At 42.6% G+C, this 24,284-nt stretch overlaps 1 protein-coding gene across 2 annotated transcripts in view; it reads right to left on the bottom strand.

Annotated features, from left to right (window-relative positions):
- The window catches only part of TBC1D8 (TBC1 domain family member 8), a 50,021-nt gene that overhangs the window by 1,642 nt on the left and 24,095 nt on the right, over nt 1-24,284 (bottom strand). For both annotated transcript variants that reach the window (XM_049834237.1, XM_049834238.1), the window contains exons 5-19: nt 23,832-24,072; nt 16,194-16,401; nt 14,800-14,994; nt 13,402-13,584; nt 12,856-13,006; nt 11,756-11,970; nt 10,821-10,938; nt 6,256-6,541; nt 5,618-5,747; nt 5,210-5,308; nt 4,579-4,647; nt 2,990-3,230; nt 1,655-1,720; nt 928-1,017; nt 664-764 (exon numbers count right to left, since the gene is read on the bottom strand). In XM_049834237.1, coding sequence (XP_049690194.1) covers nt 664-764; nt 928-1,017; nt 1,655-1,720; nt 2,990-3,230; nt 4,579-4,647; nt 5,210-5,308; nt 5,618-5,747; nt 6,256-6,541; nt 10,821-10,938; nt 11,756-11,970; nt 12,856-13,006; nt 13,402-13,584; nt 14,800-14,994; nt 16,194-16,401; nt 23,832-24,072 — 2,393 coding nt within the window. The remainder of the gene's footprint in view (nt 1-663; nt 765-927; nt 1,018-1,654; nt 1,721-2,989; nt 3,231-4,578; nt 4,648-5,209; nt 5,309-5,617; nt 5,748-6,255; nt 6,542-10,820; nt 10,939-11,755; nt 11,971-12,855; nt 13,007-13,401; nt 13,585-14,799; nt 14,995-16,193; nt 16,402-23,831; nt 24,073-24,284) is intronic.

Here is a 24,284-nt window from a genome sequence, read left to right as displayed (position 1 = left end):
GTACGTGCCACCCATTTGAAACTTCACTTGGCAACACCAGCACAGAAGGGATTCTGGGCGTAGTCCCATCTTTCTTTGCATGTCCGTACATCTGTTTTACGAATATGGGACCCTTTTCCCTCAGGTAGATTTCCTTATGCCAACAACACAAACAACGCGCTACTGGCATTAGGGAGGGGATGGTAAGATGATGAGAGCCTTCAGCTGTCTTACTTCATGCAGTTCTAGTCAGCGTTTGGCTAAGACGGGGCAAGTCCCAGTTGGTGACAGACTAAGAAGTTAACGGTTTGGTGGAGAGGAGGTCAGGGAAGACAGAACAGCAATATGGATTCTCCGGAATTCTTTGGGCTTAGGAGGAGGGCTTTTTCCAGCCTCCATCAGCCTGTTTTCCAGCCTGTTACGCTGCAGGTGAGGCCAATTCTGAAATTCTTTCTATTCACCAGCCAGTCTGAGGAGAAGGAGCTGCTAGAAAGGTAGCTGGTATTTTTTAAACACCTGCTCCCTGGATCACAGGAGCCCAGTCCTTGATATCTCAAGGACTGAATTTAAGCTCAGGCTGAAGTTACACCTTCCCAGAAAGAGCTAAAGTGTTGTATTCAGTCATTGCATTTTCAAGTACTCTCCACTTTTTTAAAAACAGACTACAGCCTCTAACGTACATACCTGGCTCATTTTTGGCAATTCTTTTTCAGTTTTAGTATCCTTTTCTTTGGCTAGATCCTTCAGCATCTGCTTCAACTGCTTTTGGTAATCTACTGTATCACCTTTTTTGGAGCAGACACAAAAAGGAGAATTAATTTTCAAGTCACTGGCGTAAACTGACATTTCAAAATAAACCGCAGAGAGCAGAGATAATAGAGCAGGGTTAACAAATGGAAAGTTAGTTATCTCATATGCATATGCATTAGAGAACCATTTTGGACACACCATTTGATTTTCCAATGACTAGCGGTCTTGAAGTTGACAGCAAAGGATTCTTTAATGGCGACTGGCTGTCTCGTTCATTTTCTGTGAGAGCTATCCAAAAAAAAAGTAACAAATGTAATGATTAATCCTTCGAATGCTGCATAATGGTTATTTAAGTTTTTAAAATTTACATATTTGAAGAAAGCAAAATAATTGAGCAAAGATGTTTTTAAACAGTACTTCATTAAATCATACTGTAAAATTATGGTAATGTAAGTAAGACTGGTGCTGCAGTCAGAGAGTCGGAAGTTTGCCAAGAATGGCACATTTAATTAAAAACTTTGCACAGAGAGAGAAAGCACCACAGAATTTTGTCACCTAATGAGAACTGGCTCAAGATATGATACGAAGATTTCTACTGTACACAGAGTATCAGTCATCCAAAAATGCTACTTCAGTTCATATTTTGTCTAGAAATAACCATATAATTGACTGCAAAAGATCTCTGAATGCAGCAGATGTGAGGCTCGACATTGTATATCTATAAATTTCATCCAAGAAAGTTTTAAAATTACTGGAGTAATTTTTTAAATGCAGTGAGCATAATTACTAATGCACATCCTATATGCTCCCAGCTGAAGGAAGCAAGGTAGGTAGGGTTCTTCATTAAGCAGCCTTTTCCCAAAAGCTTTAAAGCAAGAGATTTTCGGGGGAAACTGAGGTATTCATTCCCTTTCAGATTTCTTACCCGGTGGGATATGCAGCTTATATAGTAGCTTTATCTTTTCATTCATTTCTCCATTATACATAACATCTGCAAGGAAAAAAAAGAACGAGAAGAAAATGAACCAGAGCATTTACTTCCACAGTTTAAAATAAATCAGGTGCCTCTCATGCACAAAAGATAATTGTTTGCATGGACAATACATGAAAACATATGGCCAGTATATCACATCAAAATATTTTAAGTTGTGCCTGTCAATGAGGAACAGCAGTTGAGAGCCATCTGGTTTGGTCTTTGTTCTTGTAAAATAGACTGGGAGTACCTAACCCTACAGAGCTTCAGCATAATTTAAAAATATCAAGGCGGATGGCAGGGAATCTAGCAAAGGCTGTTTGCTGCCACAGATTAACAGGAATGGGAGAGGGGAGAGAGAGACAACTGGCCCCCTTTGGGGCCATCATATTCTTAGTATTTCTCCCCTTCAGCCCTTACTGCTGCTCTATAGAATAAGCCCAAAGGAAGTAACTACTTCACATGTAATACAATTCATATTTTCAATGACGAGTAGAAATGAGATTTTTAACTTTCAAATGCACTGAAATACTGTGAAGAACTTTTTTTTTTTAAAGTTGTATCCCTCTTAAGAATCAAAATCCAACAACAATATAATACTGGGTGCACATAAAAAATTCTAAAAAACTTAAGTGGTGAGAATATGGATTTACTGAGTTTTACTGAAGCTCTGAATGTTGATTCAGTTTTTTTCATGTGGCATCAGGCAACAGTTGAGATGTGGCACTTCCTTCTTCAGCCAGAGTTTGGGACAGGCAGCCTCATCTCATTAGAACAGCTGGTGGCCTCAAAACCAACTCTCGCGTAGCTCTCAGTCCCCGCTGGCCACGTTTTTTTGTTCTGCTTACCGTCAACACACAAGGCAAGCAGCAGTCAGTTGTGTAAGATTAAGTCTTCAAGAGCAGTTACAAAGAGGTGTACTGAGATTTCAAAGGTATACTCAGAGCAACAATCCGGTAGAGAGGATTTTCTAGCATTCCATGCAGACCCAAGTATAATTTTAATTCATAAAATATTTTCAACAAAATTACTGCTGTCCGAGAAATCAAATATTTTAATACAATATTCAATCATGTCCTTAGGCTGTCTTTTAAATCTAATCAACTTCAGGTGATTGGAACACAAAAAAATTAGTAAAGGTCACTGGTTAGGCTAATTACCAGCCCAAGAAAACCATCTGCCCGCATCCTCCCCTGCCAGTTGTATGGCATTTTGACATCCCTGTCTCACCCGTGTACCATCTCCCCCCTCTGCCCACCTCCTCCCACCCCAAAGGGGAGCCAGTACCTAAGCAGCTGGCGAGCCCCTTGAATTCAATCAGCCGGTCCATGTTCTCATCCAGGAGCCGGAATGTCCTTTGGGCGAGGACGTCGGTGTGCTCCCCGCAGGTCCAGGGCGAGACCAGCCTGTACAAGTTGGTGAACTGCTGGGCATCGATGCGGTACTGCTCGGCGTACGGTCTGCTGGGGTCATGTCGCTCGACGACCGGACGCGTCATTTCCCAGTAACACCTTATTAAATGTTCCCTCTAGGAGAAATCAGAGGTGGGAGAGGGGGAATTGCTGTGTGCAGTATCAGAGAGCGCAACCAGCAGAAAAAGGCATTCACATCAAGGTATGCTGGAAACGCTCAAAATTCTCTTTGCGCGAGGTGTTACAACGATACCAAGACCATTCCTGTGAGAAAAAGCAAAGTATGAATCTTTAATTAGAGCAGCCAAGCACTCTCATGATTTCCAATGGATAATTAATAAATTTGAAGGGAGACTGGGCAGGTTCTTGGAAGAAATTCACTGCAGGCTACTCAAAGTCGCAGGATGTCTCTAACCAGCCAAAGGTACAGAGGGTTGGAGAAAATCCAGGGCAAGTGTTATACAGGCTTCACCTGCTCATTTATTCTCTCTCAGACCTCTCCATTTGGATACTGTCCCTGTTAAGTCTTCCCTTAGGGACAGGCTGATGCAAAACAAAGAGTCCTAACAAAACAAGCTGTCCCGGGGGAGCAAGAGAGCTAACGAAGAAGGAACCACCACCAAGGAACGAAATGAGGAAAGGGGAAGAGTGCAAGCCAGTCAAAGCTCCAACACAGCAGCAAGGAGGAGGAGGGAAGCACTGAAGAGCAAGCCCCAGCAGCATCGTCTTACTAATGGAGGGAGGATACAGCTGGGCTTAGCCACAAGGCTACACAACACCAAGAACACACCACAGTCATGTTCTCAGTATCCTATGTATTCTACGAACAATTAAGTCCAAACACAAAGTTAAGTCCATTAAGGGTGATAATTACATGCTTGGACCTCTAAATCAAGTATAGTTATATAAGCTTAGATGTCCCTGTCTCCAAGAAACTTTTATAATAGTACTTTCGAACATCAGCTTGACATAAAGGAACTGAAGTAGAAACTGCTTTTAGTTCTTAAAAAAAAAAATAAATAAATGAAACTATTGGAAAAGTGGGAACAAATAGCAAGGACGCAAGTTTGTGGGGATGTTTTTCCACCATGGAAAACAGTCTGCCTTTAAAGAGCATGAAGAGAGCAGGACTTAAAAGTACTGCAGAGCTCCCAGTGAGCAGAGCTACCTATTATTTAATTCATTCTGCACGTGAAAGCTACCAGAACCTCATTTCTCATGGACCATTTCCAAGCAGCACGTTAGACAGGAAACTCTGAAGCAATTCTCCTTTGAAGGATCAGTACATTACTATTTCTCTTTAACAACTGGGCAACCACAAAAGGACAAAATGACAAGGTCCCATCTGAATAGTACCGCCCAGGGAGAGGACACAAGGTCCAAGGCAGCTCTGCAAAGTGACGGCTGGAAGTTACGCCCAGAAGCCTCAGATAGGTGCATCTCTTTCTTTTCAGGGAGACTAACCTTGAACAAGTCATACAATTCCTCTAGATCTTCAGGAAGAATCGAAACATCTGGGATGACAACTCGGAGCTTAAAAAGAAAGAAAATCCTGTTAGTGACAATCTTTTCTCCCATCACCACTGACATGGGCAGGACCACGAGCCCCACAGGGACTGTATTTATGTGGTACAGCTGAAAACCACAGTATTGAAAAATCTTTGCAATTTTTCCCCATTCTTTAGGTTCACTGGTTGGACAGGTCTGTGAAAAGAGAAATCCCTCAAGGGCTATTAGAAACAAAGAGGGGAAGTCCCTAAGCTACAGGTCACAGGAGGATGGGGAAGCATTGCATCGCGCTTGCTCTCTTCTTGCACTCTTCCCAGGGCATCTGCCTAGGGCCACAGTCAGAGACAAGGCACTGGGCTGGATGGTCCTGCAGTTGTTCTTAAGAATAAAGCCACCCTAGAAAATAATGCACGTGGCCACAAAAGAAACACCAAAGCCATCAGCATCCCAGCAGAGAGCTTTTTCCAGAGTCAGTAATGATTCATCCTTTTTTTCAAGATCTGGTGGTTCGTTTTAAAAAACAAAAGCCACCTGCCTCCAGAGAGAAGATGTTTTGACTGAGGTAGCTTAACAATACCCTACTCACCACATTTTGCTTGGTTGTGTCTTCGTGGCTCTGCAGGACACGGATTCGGTGTTTGTAGCGCATGTGCTCTATCTGTGCCACAGAGTGGTCTCCAAATTTCTACAAGGGAGGAACAGAAGTTTATTATTTTTGTATTATTTCAGGCTTTTGTATTTCTCATTTACTGGAAATATAACTTTTAAAGTATTTTAAGTCCTTGAAGAAAAAGCATACCCAGTCTCTAATTGACCTGTCAGCGTAGGTATTTATACTACACCCAGCCTTGTGCATTTGAGCACTTAGTCACAGAATCTGTAAAGATGTGTATTAACTTTCTTGTTTCAAGTATTAACATACTTGTTGAACTTAACCTTTTTCTTTTTTAAAATTCTAACTTAACTGACCAGTAGACAGGGAGCAGTATTTTACCTCATAGGAGTCATGAATCAGGTTAGCTATTTCAGTCACCGGAGAGGCTTCCTGGTCATCGCTGAAGAACGCATGGTGATTACCAATAGGTGGCAGAGGGCTTTCCTCGTTTTTGACATGTTCTAAAAACCTGAAGGGAAGAAATATAAGCAACACCGATTACTCTGCACTGCGCTTTTCTCAATATAAATAAGCAAACAAGTCTTATGGCTCAGACTTAGAAATAAGTTGGTTTTCGGGCTGCTAGGCTTTTAAAAAATGCCTTCATGATTACTCATCCACGGAACAGCAAGCCAGCCAAATGACTAAATGCTGCCCAAGGAAGAAAACTTCTGTCTCCTTGAAGTCTGGAGCAGGAAGCCCGTCACTCTAGGGAAGGCATGAAGAGCAGCAGTAAATATTGCACATTGACGCAGTCGATGCATGTCTCGGCGCTGCCAGGAAATTTCACAGGACATCTACCCGTCTGATGTACAAAGCCCATTGTTTAAGGCAGACACTGCAAAAGCAGCAGCAAGGCTGCACGGAGGGTCTCGCTGGTGCCTACAGAGCACCGTCGATATCGCAACAGCACCCAAATGCCTTTGTTTTATGGCAGAACAGTCCGCGATGGAAGGAGCACTCCTGCATGGCCATACCTGCTCAGGATCATCAGGGCCTGCCCATCGTCCTTGCTGTTACACAGATCCACGGCGTTGGCTTCCAGTATGGCCAAGCCCAGCTGGAAAATGGCTTTGATCCCATCATAGAAGAAGCAGTCCACAACATTCACAGCACTTTCCAGCGGCATGATGCTAAGGAAAAGGGTAAGGAACCACGAAAGAGAGATGGAAGCTAAGGTTGTCAGATCCTTCATATGTTCAGCCAGCTCTGGAAGTTGCTCTTTTATAAGCTCTTCAAACACTGACTGGTCTACCTGAGCACCTGCAAGCCACAAAGAAACAGTATTAGCCAGGACTGACGCAGGAAGAAATATTCTTTAAAGCTAATGATTGCTGTCAACTATCAACTCCAAGACTTTCTTAAACTGACAAGATACGCACACATCTACAATGAAAAATCCCATTATCCTCCCGCTGTGATCTCAGCCCCAACCCTCACATTCCGTAATCCTTACTGTACAACTTTCTGCAAAAAGACTATGTTGATTCTCCAAAGTGCCTTTAGGGTGCAATGAAACAGTAATAGCAGCAGCTGTTGGTTTTGGCTAAAAGAGCACATAATAATTACGTGCTAGTGAAAGCAATCTTAAAGCATTTTACTGTTCAACTTGGGATCTATGCAATGAAAATAAGACAGTACACATTCCTCTCCAGTGTATGTACTCAAGCAAGCAAGCAGTAGAGCTTTCACTGTAAGTGAGAATATATAAGATGGAAACCCAGAGATGACTACACACACTAAGCAGGAAGAAAAATAGGTACACATAAATGTATGCGCAGATATAAATGTATACTTACATGCATATATATAGATATAAAGAACAAAAGAATTCTGCAATGCCCAGGTATAAGCTTTCCTAACTGTACCAACCAGTCTTTCCAAAAGGAGCAGATGTGGGCTCTGTTTCAGCTACTAGCTCGGTCCTGCTTTGTCAGCAGCTATTGTTGAATCAGTATAGTTTCATATCGCTGAAGTTGCCTATGTCTACAAACCAGATCTGCCACATCAGGGGCTTTAACTGAAGACACTAGAAGTTAAAAATGTTCCTGAATACAAAATGCAGTTAGCTTTTCAATTATTTTGTCTTTCAAGTTAGTTCATTTCTTTCTCGTAGTCCATATACTGCTAATATTAGGAGACAACTTGAATTGCTATGAAATTCCTGAGACATATATACCCTTAGCACTCAAAACTTGTTTTACAGAAGCAGAATATAACCTGGACAATTTGTGGTGGGGAGCCAGCATCTTTCGGCTTTGCATCCAAATCATTAAAAACAAAAAAAAACAAAAAAACACAACAAACCAGCTATGACATTTCTCTGTCTTAGAACTTTTCACATCAAGCCACAAAGAGCTTCTGCTGGTGGCTGAACAAACATTACAGCACCACAAATCAAAAATAAGTGCCCAAGGACATGCAAAGAGCTTTTGAGAAACACATCAAGCGTGGTGCTTTGCTTTCAAGAGAAAGCCCTCTCACATCAGATGGTCATAAATAAGAAGGGTAAGGAAAACAGAGGAGAAAATGGACTGGGGTTAGTCAACAGAGGGCATCTTTTGTTTGTGTTTTTTTAACAAGCTTAATACAAACAATTTAATAGGCATAGTTAACATAGACCCAAAAAACAGAGCTGGTTTTAGGGGTGTTTGAAGGAAGCCAGAGACAGATAGACACATATAAAAAGATCACTCCAGACTCAGAGGCAGCACTGGCAAAAGCAGAGGTTTAAAAGGAATGTGCAAGGCTGCCCAGATCTTTCACAGATCTTAAGTGTTGATACCGTAGACGAAAGTCAAGCAGGTGTATTCGAAGTGGCTTTTATACCCATCTTTTCATTAGGCTCCCAGAAACCCTGAAATCTGAGCAACTGAATCTCTAATGTATTACAGCATGAAACCATGACGAGGTAGGAAAATGCCAGGGTATCTATTTAAAAAATTATGACCCAAGATGCAAACTAAATGACATCTCAAAGACTGAAAAGGCCAAATCAGAGAAATGAAATGAGGTTTTTGGTGTTTCAAGAATTTTAAGATCGAGATGATGACAGTCTAACAGATAAAGTGAGGTTAGATGGCCTGCTGGTTTATGCAAAGAATGGAAAAGTCATGGTAACAGGAGAATAGGATATGCATGACCCTTGCCACCACTCTTGACCCAAGTACAACTTGTTTCTACCTTGCAGCTGTCTGCTTATAATTTCCTCTGTGCATTACAGAAGGGAGAAGGATGGAGGGAATTCCTGAAGGAGGAGATAATGGGTACCAGCCCTGCCTGCAGAGTCTTCCCGTTTGCAAGCAGTGAAACGATAAAAAGGCCTGTGAAAAGACAGAGTGGTCATAGCTGGCAAGGCTGAAGGAGGGAGATGGTCACATGATAAAAGTAAAAAGGTTGAGTAGGACTGGATTGCCTAAGTTTTGTAAGCAAAAATGATAAATAAATAAATAATAGATTTTGAATGTCATAAAGAAAAGGCCCAAGAGAAGATGGAGCTAAGAAGGCCTGTTAGAACCAAGGTCATTCATTCAGTAGCTGTTTTGACTATAGAGATTACTGGCTGTCACTGAAGAGGAAAAGCGCAGTGATGGGCACAAAGATCAGAGATCAATAAAGTTGGAGAGAGAACAAAATTTGGGCAACAATGTTGGCAGGGCAGACAAAGAGTAAAAGTTGGGTCTTGAAAGCATTATTCACGAAGAAACAATACAAAGTTTAGACAAGAGCTGGTTGCAGATCAAAAAAAAAAAAAGGTCAACTGAAATGCAAAGCCAAGAACACCAACTCAAGCAACAGGAACCAGGGGAGGGGCAGGGTGGAGAAGATCAGTAGCACCGATTTGGGCACGCGAAGGTCTAAGGTAAATCAAAGCTGCAGCAGTAACTGCTCAGTGAAGCAATCGTGCTGCAAAACTACACTGCTGCCATTCTAGTAGGGCGAGCAGGGGAACTTCTAAGCTGAAGCCGCTGGTTCTTCGCACTGTGGTGAGGCATGGCAGTGCCTCTTCTAGAGTCACAGTACTCTTTCCTTTGGGTACAGAGGACAGGAGAACAGAGACACAGGACAACCAAGACTATCAGCACTCAAACAATGTAGGCTATAGCCACGGTGAGTGACAGGCAAGATACAAATCCCAAATTAAGTACAACTCAGGGCAGTGATACAGCCGGCCAAGTGGGACAACTCAAGTCTGTTTGGGTGTGGAGAATGCTACGTAGGGGCAATAACCCAGCAAGCACCAAAGTTAGCAGTAACTCAAGGCAGGCTGATGCTACCTAGAAATTCACAAGGACAGATAAAGCTGTGTTTCTTTTTTAATCAAGGAAGGAGACAAATATGGAAGCCAGTCATCAAGATAGCAGTTTAAAGTCACATTTGGAGACAAGAACCAAAATTCTGACAAGCGGGACAGTTACAGTGCCCAATCCACTACTTGAAAATACCAATGCCATTCAAAGCACCACAAAACATCCTAAGCATCCAGCTAACTTTTGGAATAACACTGCTTTAACTTACCTTACCTGCCAGTTCAGTGACAAGACAATAACTGTACAGCAGCACAGTGTCAGGAGGGAGGTATGATAATCCCATCCTCCAAGCAAAAGACTGCAAGTTTTCTCAGATGTCTCCTCCCACTCCCCAGGCAGCACAAGAGTGCCCACACCACACCACTTCTAGCTCCCAGAACCACCACTGCCAGGGATTTCCTCCTATCCCCACCTCCTCACAAGTGACCCTGATCCCTCCCTTTGCTACAGCGATGGTGTAATGGCAGACACTGTAGCTAAAGAGTAAGGTTAGCATTAAAGAAGGAAAAGCTATCAAACATTTCTGTAAGAGAAAGAAGTGATGTGACTTCAAAGAACAAATACTCTTTCCTGTATGCATACCTGCAATTACTGCGTCAAGCTGCTCAGCTCCTCTCTTTCTGTGCATGAGGCAGACGTTCGCACAACAGTCTTAAAAATAGTTGCATTGCAACGAACAGCAGACATAGCGCATGCAGTACAAGGCACACACTGCAGAGGGACTTGGCTTATTTCTTAATTCAGCATCTCGCATTCAGAGGGTTTTGTATCAGCCCGCATTACAAAGGGCCAGGTTAGATGCAAGCCTGTATTACTCCAGGAGCCAGGCAAAGCAGACAGGTCAGATCAGAAATAGCTAACCTAGCAGATCTTTCCTAGGTTCATCTTGAACAGCTTGAGTCTCTAATACTGAACACTCCTAACCAAGACACGCAGGCTCTTCTATTTTTACCTAACAGGCAAAAATGTCACTGCCTTCTGACCAACAGGAAAAAAAAGACAAACCATGAAGCTGAGCATATATTTATAGTTGTTGCAGTTCAAACCCTTCAAACCAAAACCAACCCTAGCTGGAACCTAAGCAGCCACTGCTGCTGTCCCTGGACACCACACAAATCGGCAGACCCCCTCACCCATGGGGTCTGGACCTCATAAGACCCTGAGCATTTTACTCACCCCAGTGCCACTCAGCTGTCCCTTCCCAGTCAGCAAGAAGAGAGATACAAGCTCACCTATCACTCGGTGGTTGAAGTAATCTGGCAGCATTCGCTCACACACAGCAACCAGCAGCCAAAAGGCTTCTTCCTCTTTGGCATACAACAGCAGCACAGAGGTCAAAATATTCATAGACTTACAAGGGCAAAGAAGAAAATCGATTTGTTAGTGTCATCAAATCCTACTGACAAAAGCTAAATTGTAGCTATTTTTAAAGAAAGTAGCCTAGCAAGATGTAAACAACTAAAAAAAAACCCAGCCAGAGAAAGGTAATAAACAGCGAATACATAATTGCAACTCAAAGGCATAACAAGTTTTTCAAGCTTATGTATACTACTTTTCATAAGAGCTATAGGAAACAATGGAGAGAAGCACAGTACTGGATTTGCCCAGATGCAAAGTAGGTAACCGATAGTGCAAGATGTTTGGGGGCTGCCTTCCCCCCCTTCCTGTATCTGGACCAGTCTGATGTTAATCAGAATTCAGGGAGCTGCTCAGAAGGTAAAGTTACTGTTCTAGCTGGCCAGCTGGGCAAAGTACTTTCATAATTTGTCATCAATTTTGGAAGAAAGGGGAAGAACTTTACTCCATTAAACCTCTGCTCCAGCGCTCTACGTGAATCTCATCTGTGCAGGCCAGTTTACTTTGCGTTATCTCCAAGTACTGTGCAAGAAAGGCACTTTCGAACAAACAGAAGCATCAGAAACTTTTTTTTTTAACTCTAAATCCAGTTTGCAAAATAATTTTGTTGAGCCAGAGCCTTTTGTTTAGCCTATGTACTTGTTTTCCAGAGTAAATGACATTTAGTATCTAAAATTATGTATTTTTCACAACTATAAGGACATCATTTATCAAAACCACCATGAAAAATACTCCCAAGAGAACGACAAAAGAGAGAGAGTGGAAAGAGAGGAAAAAAGCAGTGAGCGTTATCCCGCTGGGAGTTTCTCACCTGGCAGTATCCTATTTTGGGGTTCCTGTGCGCGTACGCCGTGAGCACCCTTCTCAGGGCGGCTATCCCCGTCTCGCTCTGGAAGGCAGGGTGCTCGGGCAGCGAGCGGTGGAGGTCACGCTCGATCTCCTCCGTCGCCATACAGCACTTGCCCATGGACGCCTCCACCAAATGTACGTAGTAACCGGGATGCGAGGCAAGATCCGTCACAGCGTCTGAAGGCAACAGGAAGAGAGGAAGAGGAAGAGGCAAGTGGATTAGGATGACGCTAAAGTTAGCGTTGTGGGAATTACCGCTCAAAAGGATGTAAGCAAGATGGTTTTCCCCAGCGTCTGTGAATTTAGTGAAATCTCCGGACCTAAAAGAAATAAAGTCCTAGCAGAATACATGTCTTGAAAACAAATTAAATATTAGCAAAGCTTGTATGATGCAACATCATTCTAAATAGCTTAACATCAACATTGAGCAGAAAACTTCCCCAGCAAAAAGTATTACTGGGAGAAATGTACTCAGCACTGTTCACACCCTTCAAGGAGGAAAAGCTCCACTTTTAACAAATGTTTGAACATGTCATATACTGGATTAAGGACTAAACTTGAGATTGTACTGTAGGCACGTTCTGGCTCTGCCAGATCTGAGGATGAAATGAGTTGTTTTTTCCATCTCCAGTTTCTATTACCTCTGCCAACATTCAACATGAAGCAGGAGCAGGACTGCTGTCTTCGAGATGTCATTATTTTGCAATAATTTGATTTGTCTAGGGCTAAATCAATACTTATGCTACAATCTAATTGTTGCTTGAGGATGAACATTATTTTATGAAAACATGACATAAATTTAAGATATTACACAGATGAAGAAGATGTTATTTCAAGTGTTCTGCTCATCATGTCATGTCATCCTGAGATAAAATTTTTACAGATCTACCTAGGTACTTCCTTGCACTTATTAGTTCAGTTCAGATCATCTCTCTTCCGTCAGCAGTATCATGAGCTCCATGTAAACAACATTTAATTTCCCATGGGAGATTTCCTGCCTAAATGTTTTGCCATGTTCAGAATCAGATGATGCCTACAGCCAACATTTCAAAGTGTGCCCACCTGAGAAAAGCAGCCAGAGTTTGCCTCTTAAAGATTCAGGGATTCCCATAGCAACAAGTTTTCTGATCTTCTCTGTGCGAAACATGCACACGGTTCTGCCATATTCTACAAAATGGTCATCCCACAGGCTCTCTTTGATTTGCTCCCTAGACTGGAACACGAAGATATATTTTAAAAGAACAAATCATGTGCATGTGAGACCTGGTAAACAGAAACATTTTAACTATTAGAAATTCTGCAAGGTATTTCCATTACCAATGGAAATGGGAAGTCTGCTCTAAAGACTACAACTTCCCCCCCATTTTGCATATGCACCTCACCACACAGGCAGAAAAATTATAAATATTCACCAGAAGGAAATGGGGGGGGACAGAGAATAAAAAACTCCCAAGCAAACAGAAAATCCATTATCCCATATCTAGTTTGTCCAGCCAATACAGAGTTCATTTTACTAAAAATGAGTATCTGTTTGAATGTCACCCCAGCTTTTAAAAAAAACCAAAAAAACCCATAAAACTGCTACAACTTTCCCCAAATGTTACATACCTTTCCAAAATCAAGGCCTGCCATTCCTGACTGATGGAAGTCCGACCTTAGTGCTTCTGCATTGAGCAAATAACTGCTCTCCTTTCCACATTCGCTTCTCTCCTTGCCTTGCAAAGCCTCCATTCCCAGATGCACAGGCTCACCATCCTTGAGCACGCACGTGGATCCAAAGGCAGGACTGTTCTGCAATACAGAATCAAAGCGGTAACGACTAAGAAGAAGAGGCTAAGAACTATGTCCTCAGCCGTCTTCAAGACAGAGCTGGGTCAGCCTTTGCCGTTTGCATCACAATCTTTCACACCTTTCAGGAGGAAAGGCCTTACTCCAGACTTTATACAAATTATCATTCATTTATATGTCAGGAAAAGGGTTGTTACTTTAAAGCAGAAGTTGTTAGTAAATTCTAACTGTCCTTCCACTTTGGTTAGGATTTGAAAAACAGAATCAGAGAACAATTTAGGTTGGAGGGGACCATCTTTTTCAATGCCCCGCTCAAAGCAGGCCCCTCCAACCAGGTTTTTGGGGGCTGTGTCCAGTCGAGTTCAGTAGCTCCAAGGAAGGGGAATCCACAGCCTCTCTGGGCAGCCTGGTCCAGCTCTGCCCACCCTTGAGGGGAAATCTTTCTATCTATTCGAATTTTCCCTTGCTGCATCTTGGGACTATTGCCACTCGACTTTCAGCTGGCACCTCCAAGAAAAGTCTGGCTCTGTCTTCTCTGTAAGTCCCCATTAGCTAGTGGAAGACAGGCTGAACAAGCCCTGCTCCCTCCACCTCTCCTCATAAAGCATGTGCTCCAGCCCCTGACCATCTTGTAGCCCTCCACTAGACTTACTCCAATTAGTTGATGCTTTTCTTGGGGGGGTGCAGAGTCAAAAGTTGACACAGTACTCCTGATCAGCTTCAGAAGTGCTGAATAAAAGGGAATAGTAACATCCTTTGACCTGCTGGTTACAAACCTGCTAGTACAACCCCATATGGCTACTGGCCCTCTCCACTGTAGGAGCACACTGCTGACTTAGAAGCTCAACCTGTTGTCCGCCGTGACCTCCTGCCTTTACCACGTGCCAGCCAGGGCCCAGCCCCTCTGGTGGCATGGGGTTCCTCTGCCAGGCTTCGCATTTGCTTTTGTTGAACTTCACAAGGTCTCTATCACGGCCCATTCCTCCAGAACATTGAGGTCTTCATGAAGGGCAGCCCTGCACCCCACCATACTTGCTGCTTCCCCTGGTGTGTCAATCACAACCGTGCTGTGGTTGCGCTCCATCCCATCAGGCAGGTCTTTAAAGAAGACATCAGACAGCACTGGCCCAAGATCAACCCCCTGCAGAAGGCAAGACAACGGATCGATGGATAAACATGTTGAATTCATAATCCAATAACATCCCAGAAGTTCAGTACCTGGTTCTTATTTTGCAAGTTGTTACAGTGCACTGGGTTGCTGGAGTTCACTTCTTTTAGCCTCTGGAGCAGGTTCTCCACCAAAGTATCCCGGTCCTTCAGCTCAATGAACTGAAAGGCTGTCTTGCTCCTTATGCTAACAATGATGGGATTAGGGAGAAGGCTTGTGTCCTCCATCTTCTCTATACTGATTACCTTTTCCAGAAACATTATAGAAAACACATTATGCACCACATCCACAGAAACTGTAAAATACTCTACATGTAGCAAAATGTACAAACACAGCATTCATACGCAAACATGCTTTAAACATGGTTATTCATATTGTCTTTCCTTGATCAGACACATCCTACCACCTGAAGTTCACAGTCTCTTTAGAAGCTCAAAGCAGGCACCAAAAAGTATCCCAGCTGCCTTTTCTTGGGTTTTGTTTTTTTGGGTTTTTTTTTCCTAAATGACTTTGCAGCCCACGTCTGAAGAGTGGACTGAGAGGAAAGATAAGAAATGGGAACATGATTAAAACAAGATTTAGAAAAGGATCAACTTGATCAAATTCTGGGGAATGGAGGCGGAAATTTACTTTTACTCTTTTGCAGATAGGGGAAAACAGTTGTTTCATTGTTTCCAATTAAGTATATAAAACTGTTCTTTTGTTTTCTGTTTCTGTAACAGTGGAAGGTAAGTTGCTACAGTTAAGATAGCATTTGGATGTTACTCTGTTATTAGCCAAGGATGAAAAGAAAGCTTTAATTAAGAGATCATAACAGCCTTATATCCACAGCAGATCAGGCAGGTGTTTGCTGACAGCTTCCTTCTCCTCTTCTACTCCCACCACCTTCCCATGCGCTCTCCCTCCATTTAAATAAGTCTTTGATTTCATGGAAATTTGGCAGCTCGTCACTGCATCCAGAACATCCCCTTCTTCTCTCTGCCCTACAGCTTTACAAAATATCCACAGGTCTGCTAGAGTTTGTCTATGGAGGGAGATCTTCAACACTTCAAAATGTTGATCCCAGGCAAGGATGCTTTTATATTGCCAGAATGGGTCCAAGCTGAAGTCTCCATCAACACCAAGCTGGATGTATGTGTTTGTGGAGCTGGGAGGGGAGCCCTGTCTGAGTCTTGGACTGAGCAGACTCTGCTTTTGCAGTGCTCTGTCCTGCTGCATTACCTGTTCACCCTTCACTTTGAGGATCATGTTGAATCACCCATATTTTTAGGAATTCATGCCCTAATGAATCCCAGAACAAGCTTTACAACAATCCTGTAGGCATGATACACACAAGCATCCTACTCTTTTTCATCAAACGATAGTTTGCAGATAAATGACAGTGGATGCTTACAGCAGAAAAAGGTAGATAAGGACCCGAAATGAAACAAACAAACAACTCTACCTCTCTAAGTGGGATGATAACATTGCAGCAGCCATTTTCTTTGCTGGCAAAACAGATATAACTGTCTGAAGTATACATCCTTCCCGCTGTGTGACAGCGACTAAACGGTGTCCAGAGAGAACAGTCTACAACTTCATGCAGCTTCTCCTTCCTGGGCAATCTGAAGAAGGCCCGAAAGAATTCATTCTGTGCTCTGGCTTCAAGATCCCTTAAGAGAAAGCAGTAAGAGCGAATCACAAGACCCCGAAAGCCAGGACATCCAGTGCAAGGTTTGCTTTTCTTGTTAGCCTCACCAAGAGCGAGGGAAACAGAATAAAACCACTGTGCACAGCAATCTTCACTGCCTATGTGAACAGATCAATAAAAGACTTGACTTTGAAATACAAAAAAGAATCATTATCAATACTAGCTTGTTTAACAATAAGGTCAAAAGCAACTACTGTAGTGACTAGTAAAGGAAAGGGCACTAATTTAAATCAGCTGGTTTGTTCGGGATTTTTTAAATTATTATTTAACCATGCATTTTCTATGGCTGCTGTATGACTTTCCAGCCTCAAAGAGTTACAGATTTCAATGCCCAGGAGATAACTAAATCTTTCATCTCACGAACATACATTGAGCAATGGAGATTAGCTTTATGTTCCTTGTTTCCCCTCCCAGTAGTATCACCAACATCACCCCAGGGATTTGCATCTGCACCCAAAAGTAATGCATTTGCTCGATAAGTACTTCTCAGGCAGTCAGTAATAGAAGAGTTAATGATGGTGGCAATTACATCATCGCATCCTTGACTTGCAGAGGTATCAGCCTCTGAGAGCCCCCAGAACAGTTGCAAAATGCAAAACAGTTTCAGGTCACTTACAGACTCAGTTGGGAATAACAGCACCAGCTACATTCAGTTTGGACTTGGCTTCCTTCCAGTCACCCATCCACATTTATGTGGAGAGAAAAAGTTTAAATAAATGAAGCTTTCATTACTGAGCTATGGTTATGCAGACTTGGCTTTGGGGATATTTTTTTTTCCTCCTCCTTCTTTAATGAAGAAATCTGCAGTAATTTAGAGAGCTATGTAATTACATTATAAACAGGCCATGGCTATTAGCTCACCAACAGCAGCTCCAGAAACATTAGGGCTTAAATTCTACCATTTTCTTTACTACAAGTAAATTTTTCCAAACATGATTCACCTCAGGAAAAAAAAAAAAAAAAAGCTTGACTTTGTTCCATTGAAAGAATTTAAAGCGTGGGCTGGAGCATAAAAGGGAGTGGTACCTTGGTGCTGTAAATCCCCTCTCCGCTCCTTCCTTCACCCTCCTCTTCTGCTGACACCTTCCCCCTACCCCAGCCCTGCTGTTTAAAAATAAGTTGAGACATATGAAGCCTGTGATTCAGTAAGTAAATCAATAGTTTCGGGGGTTTTATTTCAGTTTAATCCATACAGAAAACTAAAGCCACGTGAAACAGGGAGGAAGACAATCGAGAACAAACCGAGACCTGAGAAGGGAGGATCTGTATCTGCGACCAACAGAAAAGACAGAATGCGCTTGACCAGCATTCAGCTGCTGTTTCCTTCTCAAGCATTATCTTCCTTAATAATATTATCCAAGGAAAACAGACAAATAGTCTCCTGTTTTTTACAAAGAACAAAGAGAAACCCTCTTTGTGGAGGAAGACAAAAAAGTTGCTCCCAAGTTAAAATTCCACAGCAAGAGCAACTCAGATAAGTGCCCGCAGCGATCCGCTATTGTGACAAAGCTGGATCAGGATATGCCTCCTAGTTAACTCACCACTAAAATATTTTCCATTTCTGCACAGCACAGATGAATGCTGCTGATAGCATCTGCAGTCAGGTCCGGGTAGAGCTGTGCTCTCCTGCTATTGTGCTGAGAAGGTAAGACCCTCCCTGCATCTACTTGGTTGTGAAAATATCTATACCTTTGTATGAAAAGAGGCATTACACCTAAGAGTGGGACCTTCATTGAGGCAGACAGCATCTGTTACTTAAGAGCTGACTGTTTCTAATGCTCCAAAATCTGCAGCTTCCCTGTTTTCAGGATTTTGCTGTCTCTTGGGGCTGCAGGCTCCAGGTGTGGGGCCTTTTAGACAAGCAGCCACAGGTTTTTAAGCTGAAGAATGACATTTCCTGCATCTGAAACGAAGTAAATTCACCAAGCGCTGCATCCAACCCTCTCACCCCATGCTGGTGGAAGGCTGCCAACCCCAACATCCCTGGAACTGCCCGTTCCCCCCCGTGACTCCTGACACAGGGTCACACAGGACCACCGCAGAGACCAGACCGCAGCCAGGGCTGCCCCACAGACAAGTGCCAAAACAGGGGCCAGCCCGCTGGTGGGAGGGATCCTGGACAAAACAAAAGGGTAGCATGGGGATGAAATGCTGTCAGCACCTACCGCTGTGGGCTCAAACGAGAGGTTTTATTAGAAAGTGGCACACTGTGAAAATCTTTCCTGTTAGGCAGGCAAATTCTAGGGCTTAAAGCAATTGCTTCACTTCATGAATACAGCCAAACAAAATTAGAGCTGGTTAAAATAAACCCCAAACCCTCCAACTGCAAAAAACCCACCCACTAACAAAATTAGCTCCTAAAACAAGACAGGCATTGTTTAAACGTGATACAGCAAAGATGCAGCAACTGGCCCACGTCACCAGGACCCACAGCTTCCATTTTGAGTTTCACAGTACCTCCAACACTGAACAGAAAGGTGACCTTGCTACCTAAGGCCCAATCTGTTGAAACTTTGTCTTCAAAAATTTCCATGTTGGTTTGGTTTTTAAGCAAATGCAGCGTACTGAGCTGTGCCTAAGAAAAAAAGGAATGCTATCATTATGTAAAAATAATGTTCATCGAGTGTTAACACATGCATCAGAAGAATAAAAGGCGAGGAGATGCAATTGCCTTGTTCCCTACTTTTCAGAAAACTCAGCAGTTCTTTCCAAACGCAGTTCCCGACTTGCACGTTACGGGATCCTGGACTGCCTCCAACTCCAGCACTTCAAAGTGCACAGCAAGTCTGAACTGTGATAACTCCTTGTGTGTGACCCCCATGTTACCTTCCAAGAGTTTTAAATTAAAGGAAATAACACACAAGACTAACAAAATGCCTAAAAGTATCAGGACACTTAAAATTGTGTCCTCACTGTCACATGTTTTTCTCTGCTTTGTATCTAACAGAAGTCAACTTGGCAAGATTTTAGCTCTGCTGAGTCACTTGCTCCCTATCTAAAATCTAACCAGACTGGTTGACCTCTTGCTTTTAGAGACCAGTTACTAGACTCTTCATGCTATTCAGACTCCAGAGAGTTACAAATTTTGGAAATAACACATGCAATTATATATGTCTTGTTTATTGGAAGAACTGCTAAATTTGCGTGGCAAGAAAGGCTTCTCGTAAGCAAGCCAGGAGAAGCTGAGAAGAGTCAACTTGACTTGTCAGGACACATGTAAACTGAACATCATTCCTTTATGTAACAGGAACACTGGACTTGCAGGGAGGAGATGCAATGGATATTTTAGCCAGAACTGGTGAAAGCCTTGTTATTTCCCCACATGGAACTAATAAAACTGGATTGAAGTAAAAAACTATTGTACCAAGCCAGTTGAAAAAAGAGTACCCCAAAAAGCAGCCCTCAAAGGCTCCCTGGTAAATTGGAAAGCTGTATCAAAAGGACCTCCTTGGGGCTCTGTCCTGGACTAGCTTCTGTTCAACATCATCATCAGCAATCTGTACAATGGATCAAGAGACTGTTATTAAACCTGCACACGATGTGAAGCTGGTAGAGGCTAATGAGCAGAAGAACAGGAACAGATTCAGATTTATATCCATAAAGTTAAGGGATGGTGTGGAAAAAAAAGCATTACAAGTATTTTCAGGTGTACATCATAAGCTGCACAAATGCAGTATGGAGATCAACTCCACCAGCAGCCATTTGGCAAAAAGAAAGGACCTAGGCGTTATGCGGGATCACCAGCTGAACGTGAGCCGACAGCCTCGTGCTCCCAGGAGGAAGAGGAGCACCGTGCTGGGCTGCAGAACCGCACGGCCACTGAGATGCAGCACAGCAGTCCCGGAGTGGCTGCAGAGATGGTCACGCTGCTCCTGCCCAGGTCAGCACTGGCTAGGAACTGGGGGCAATCCCGTATCCCACCACCCCACGCCTGCAGCCCCTTGGGATAAGTGACGAATGTCCAGAGAAGAGCAACCAGAAGGGCTAAAATCAAGACCTCTAAGAAAAAACTGGCTGAACTAGGGGAAGAAAAGAGAAAGGAGATGCATACCAACCTCCAAATACACAAATGGTTGCTCTGAAAAGAGAGAAAACACCGATCTCTTCAATAGTACTGGATAGACAAGAAGTAGCAGACTCAAAAAGCAGCACAAAAGGTTCAAGTTAGAATTCAGAAAGTCTTTTCAATGACAGGACAGCGAAGTACCAGTATGGATCCTGATATTTCCATTACTGGAAATCCTTAAAAACAGGTTGGGCAATCATCTGTCACAAGTGACACACAGAGATAATCCAAACCCTGCCTTTTGCCAGGCAGGTGCAATAAAAGGAGGGTCTTTCTAGTCACATCCTCCTTGTTGCTCAAGGTTTACAGTGTTCTTGGATTCCCTCTCTGAAGGAATTAATACAGACTGAAGTGACGTTTACGATTAAAGATACTTCAAACACTTTCCATTCAGCTTCGATCAGTGTTAAAAACCGTCTTTGCCTTCATATGAAGCAAAGCCGTCCTCATTGGCGATTCACAGTTAGACATGAAGAAAAGAAACCGAGGTGGTTAGAGCCTGGAGAAACGTATCATACTTTTGAAACCTTACTGACAGCAGCACTAAAGCTTTTAAATCGCATGTTCTGCTCTGGCCAATTTCCTCGGTACATTTGCGGAATGCAATGGATATTCTTGCATCCTGAAAGAGATGGAAATAAGAAGTACAAGTACGTATACCAGAGATTTTAGTGACCTTCCTATAACAAAAAAGAAAAAATAGTTACCGTATGTTCCAGTAAAATTGTATGGCACAGATATATCTGCAAGAAATAGCATTTCTAGTTATCAAACACCTCAGCTCTACTTTGCTTTTTATGGCAATTAACTTAATTGCCATTAATCCTTTTTAATCTATTGTTCCGAACCTTATGCTCTCATTAAGCAGCACGGAAACTTCTGGCTATGATATAATCTGTGTCACAGACTGTGGGCCTAATCCCACAGCCTCTCTGAGTCCCCTCCCTCGACTGCTCAGCAGGATGACCCCAAGAGCCTCAGGAACAGCAGCAAAGGTTTCTGCTTTTCAGAATGTAGAATATACAGACCATCAAAAATGCATTTTTTAAAAATAAGGATATTGAGGCAAGCCTCTTGCAAAACAAAGCCTAACAAACAAAAGCCATCTACAGCAACTTCATTAGACACAACTGGAATAGTTCTAATGATGTGTGGATTATTACTTTCATTTTGATAGACTACTGTTTGCTTCCAAATCATGCACAAGAATTAACAAAGACAATTATCAGGGGAAAATGTTGAGAGAAAAATAGTTGTTCTTTTAGTACTACAATGGCTTCAGGAAAAAAACCAGCAACAAAAACTTCATACACCAAGAAAGTTCAACTCCCCCCAAACATGTTAGCATTAAAAACCAGTTTATCCACTATTCAAACTACAGTCTTGCTTAATCACGTTACATCAAAGTGGTTGCTGAAGTGTGACAAAGGGCACCAGAAACAGCAACTTCTCCAACCACTACCCAATTTGTGCAGAGGAAATGGGATTTTGGCATCTTCCATGTTTCTATGTTTTCCCTTCTCCCATCTCAAGTTACAGCACATCATCACAGGTTAGAGAACATCTTGCCCAGGAACTCTCCAGTAAATATATTTTTATCCTTCCCTCTCCTCTGCTGCCCCCAACTTTTTTTTTTTTTTTTAAGTTGGAAGGAAGGAGAGGAAAAAACCTTTTTGAGTAAATGTGTGGGATGGTTTCTGTTGCTGGTTTGCTAATAGACATACTACTTTTCAAAAACGCCACAAGGTACTTACAGGTTGATTCCCTGAGAGCCTCCTTATTACAGCACATTACTAAGCTTGTACTTTTCTTTGCAACCGTAATTTTAGTTTCTTTGCAGTTTTCCATTCAGTTGGCACCCCTGACTCAAAGACTATTTGGGGAAGTGACAATGGTGAGTTAAAAATCAGTAGATGCTGAAAATCCCTCCCCCCAGTTTTTTGTTACATCTCCTCTGGATTTACTTTCCTTGCTTTGTGCATCTAACTTTTCCATCCAAAAGCAGAAGGAGGGTGGAGTGGTAAAGCATGGAAGGGGGCTCAGATACAACCTATTACTCACAGCCATATCCTACATTAGTTGAAGTGCATATCCTACATTTCTTGGGCCAAAAACCTACAATGTTAACAACATCCAGTTACACATATATTGTAAAAACAACAGTAGCTCCTGTGTTTAAAGGAACCCAGGCTATGAAAAAAAAAGCCTGCAAAGACGTTCGTGGCTGCTCACCACTATCACATCAAATTAATTCCTTGAAGACATCATGGATGAAATCCTGGTATCAGTGATTTTCTTTATCATGTGTACATATGAAATGGCAGAGAAAGTGCATTTTATTGTTTTAAACTCCATTATGAAACTTTGTATAAGTGTTTAGCTAAGATGTATACCCAACTCCACTGCAAAAATGCTCCTCAGAAACAATAAAGCGGCTACTGGACATGTTCTCTTTTTTTGGGAAAGGATACCAACGCATTCTTTATGTTTTAGCCAGGAAGCAACACCTGGGTCATACCTCTGGCAGAGGGAGAGGAAGGAAGAGCAGGAAAGGGTATGATTCAGGAAGGTATAAGTGTTCCACTCACACCCCATTCAGAAGAGAAGTATTTTAAACCAGCACCTTAACCCTGACGCCTCAGGCAAATTCCAGTTTGGGCTATTCCATCCTGCCCACCTAAAATTCCTCTGGGCAGTTTCCCTTCCCCTTTCCCACAGCAGCAAATAAAAAACAGAGTTGTGTGTTGTGCTACTAGCAGAGAAATAGTTATCAATCTTTCCCCTGAGAGCCCAATGCATTTCTGTAGTGGGAGCGGAATGCGGAGATGCATTTCGGGGACGCATGGGGTAGAGCTGACAATAGCATATTAATCTGTTGCAACTGCCTGTAGGTTTTTTAAGTCCTATAAGTGCTTGCTAAGTCAGCTATGGCAATCATGTTAGTGGGAAATTCCCTGTTTCAGATATGATCAAAAGCAATAATTCTACAGAATTGACAGCACTAGGAAAGCCTACACATTGCCAAATTATAAACAAAATAATGTTTCTCTTCAGGGAAGATGGAAAATATCCCTTGCTGCAATCTATCCTTCTACAGGGAATGGTACTTTTAAAACATATGAACAAAACCCCACAGTGATGTTCAAGGAAAGAATATAAAATGGAAAAAGGTATCTAGCACACAAGTTAAAATGCACTTATTGGATACAACAAAACACATTATAAAATCCCTTTTGTGCCCAAGCAGGTAAACCTTACCCAGCTAACACAGCAGACCATGAAGACCACCATCGAACCTCTGCTCATACAGCAATTTAGCTTTTTACCTCTTGGTAATCTGAGTAGGATCCTGCAGGCCTGGATCCAGTTCAAAGATCTCATTATCCAGTAGCCTTCGGAGCGTCACATCTGCCAGTTGCTCCATTATCCTGAAAGCCTCAGCAATATTGAGGAATGTGGAGAAGTCGCGCTCTTTATTTGGAGTGGTGACACGGACCGTGTCGGTCATGAAGACGTTGGACGTTCTTTCCAGCTTCTGGACCTCAACCCAGGGAATGATAAGTTTCACTGCCATCAGAGAAAAAAGCAAAAGTGGGTTGGAAACTCTGCTTACATTTTTCAGATTTCAGAATGAACTGCCAACAACCGAAGAGGAGAGAGACTCATTTTTACAGACAAAGACCAAGCAAAAGCTGAAATGCCTGTCATTACATTCATTCTCCCCCACTCCAAAAGACTGTCTTTTTCAGAATCTCTCCCTCAAAATTTCACCTATTTTC

This window comes from Accipiter gentilis, chromosome 31, assembly GCF_929443795.1.
Source record: "Accipiter gentilis chromosome 31, bAccGen1.1, whole genome shotgun sequence".
NCBI lineage: Eukaryota > Metazoa > Chordata > Aves > Accipitriformes > Accipitridae > Astur > Astur gentilis.
Note: the sequence above shows the minus strand (reverse complement) of the source record. Positions and strands in the feature narration are given on the sequence as shown.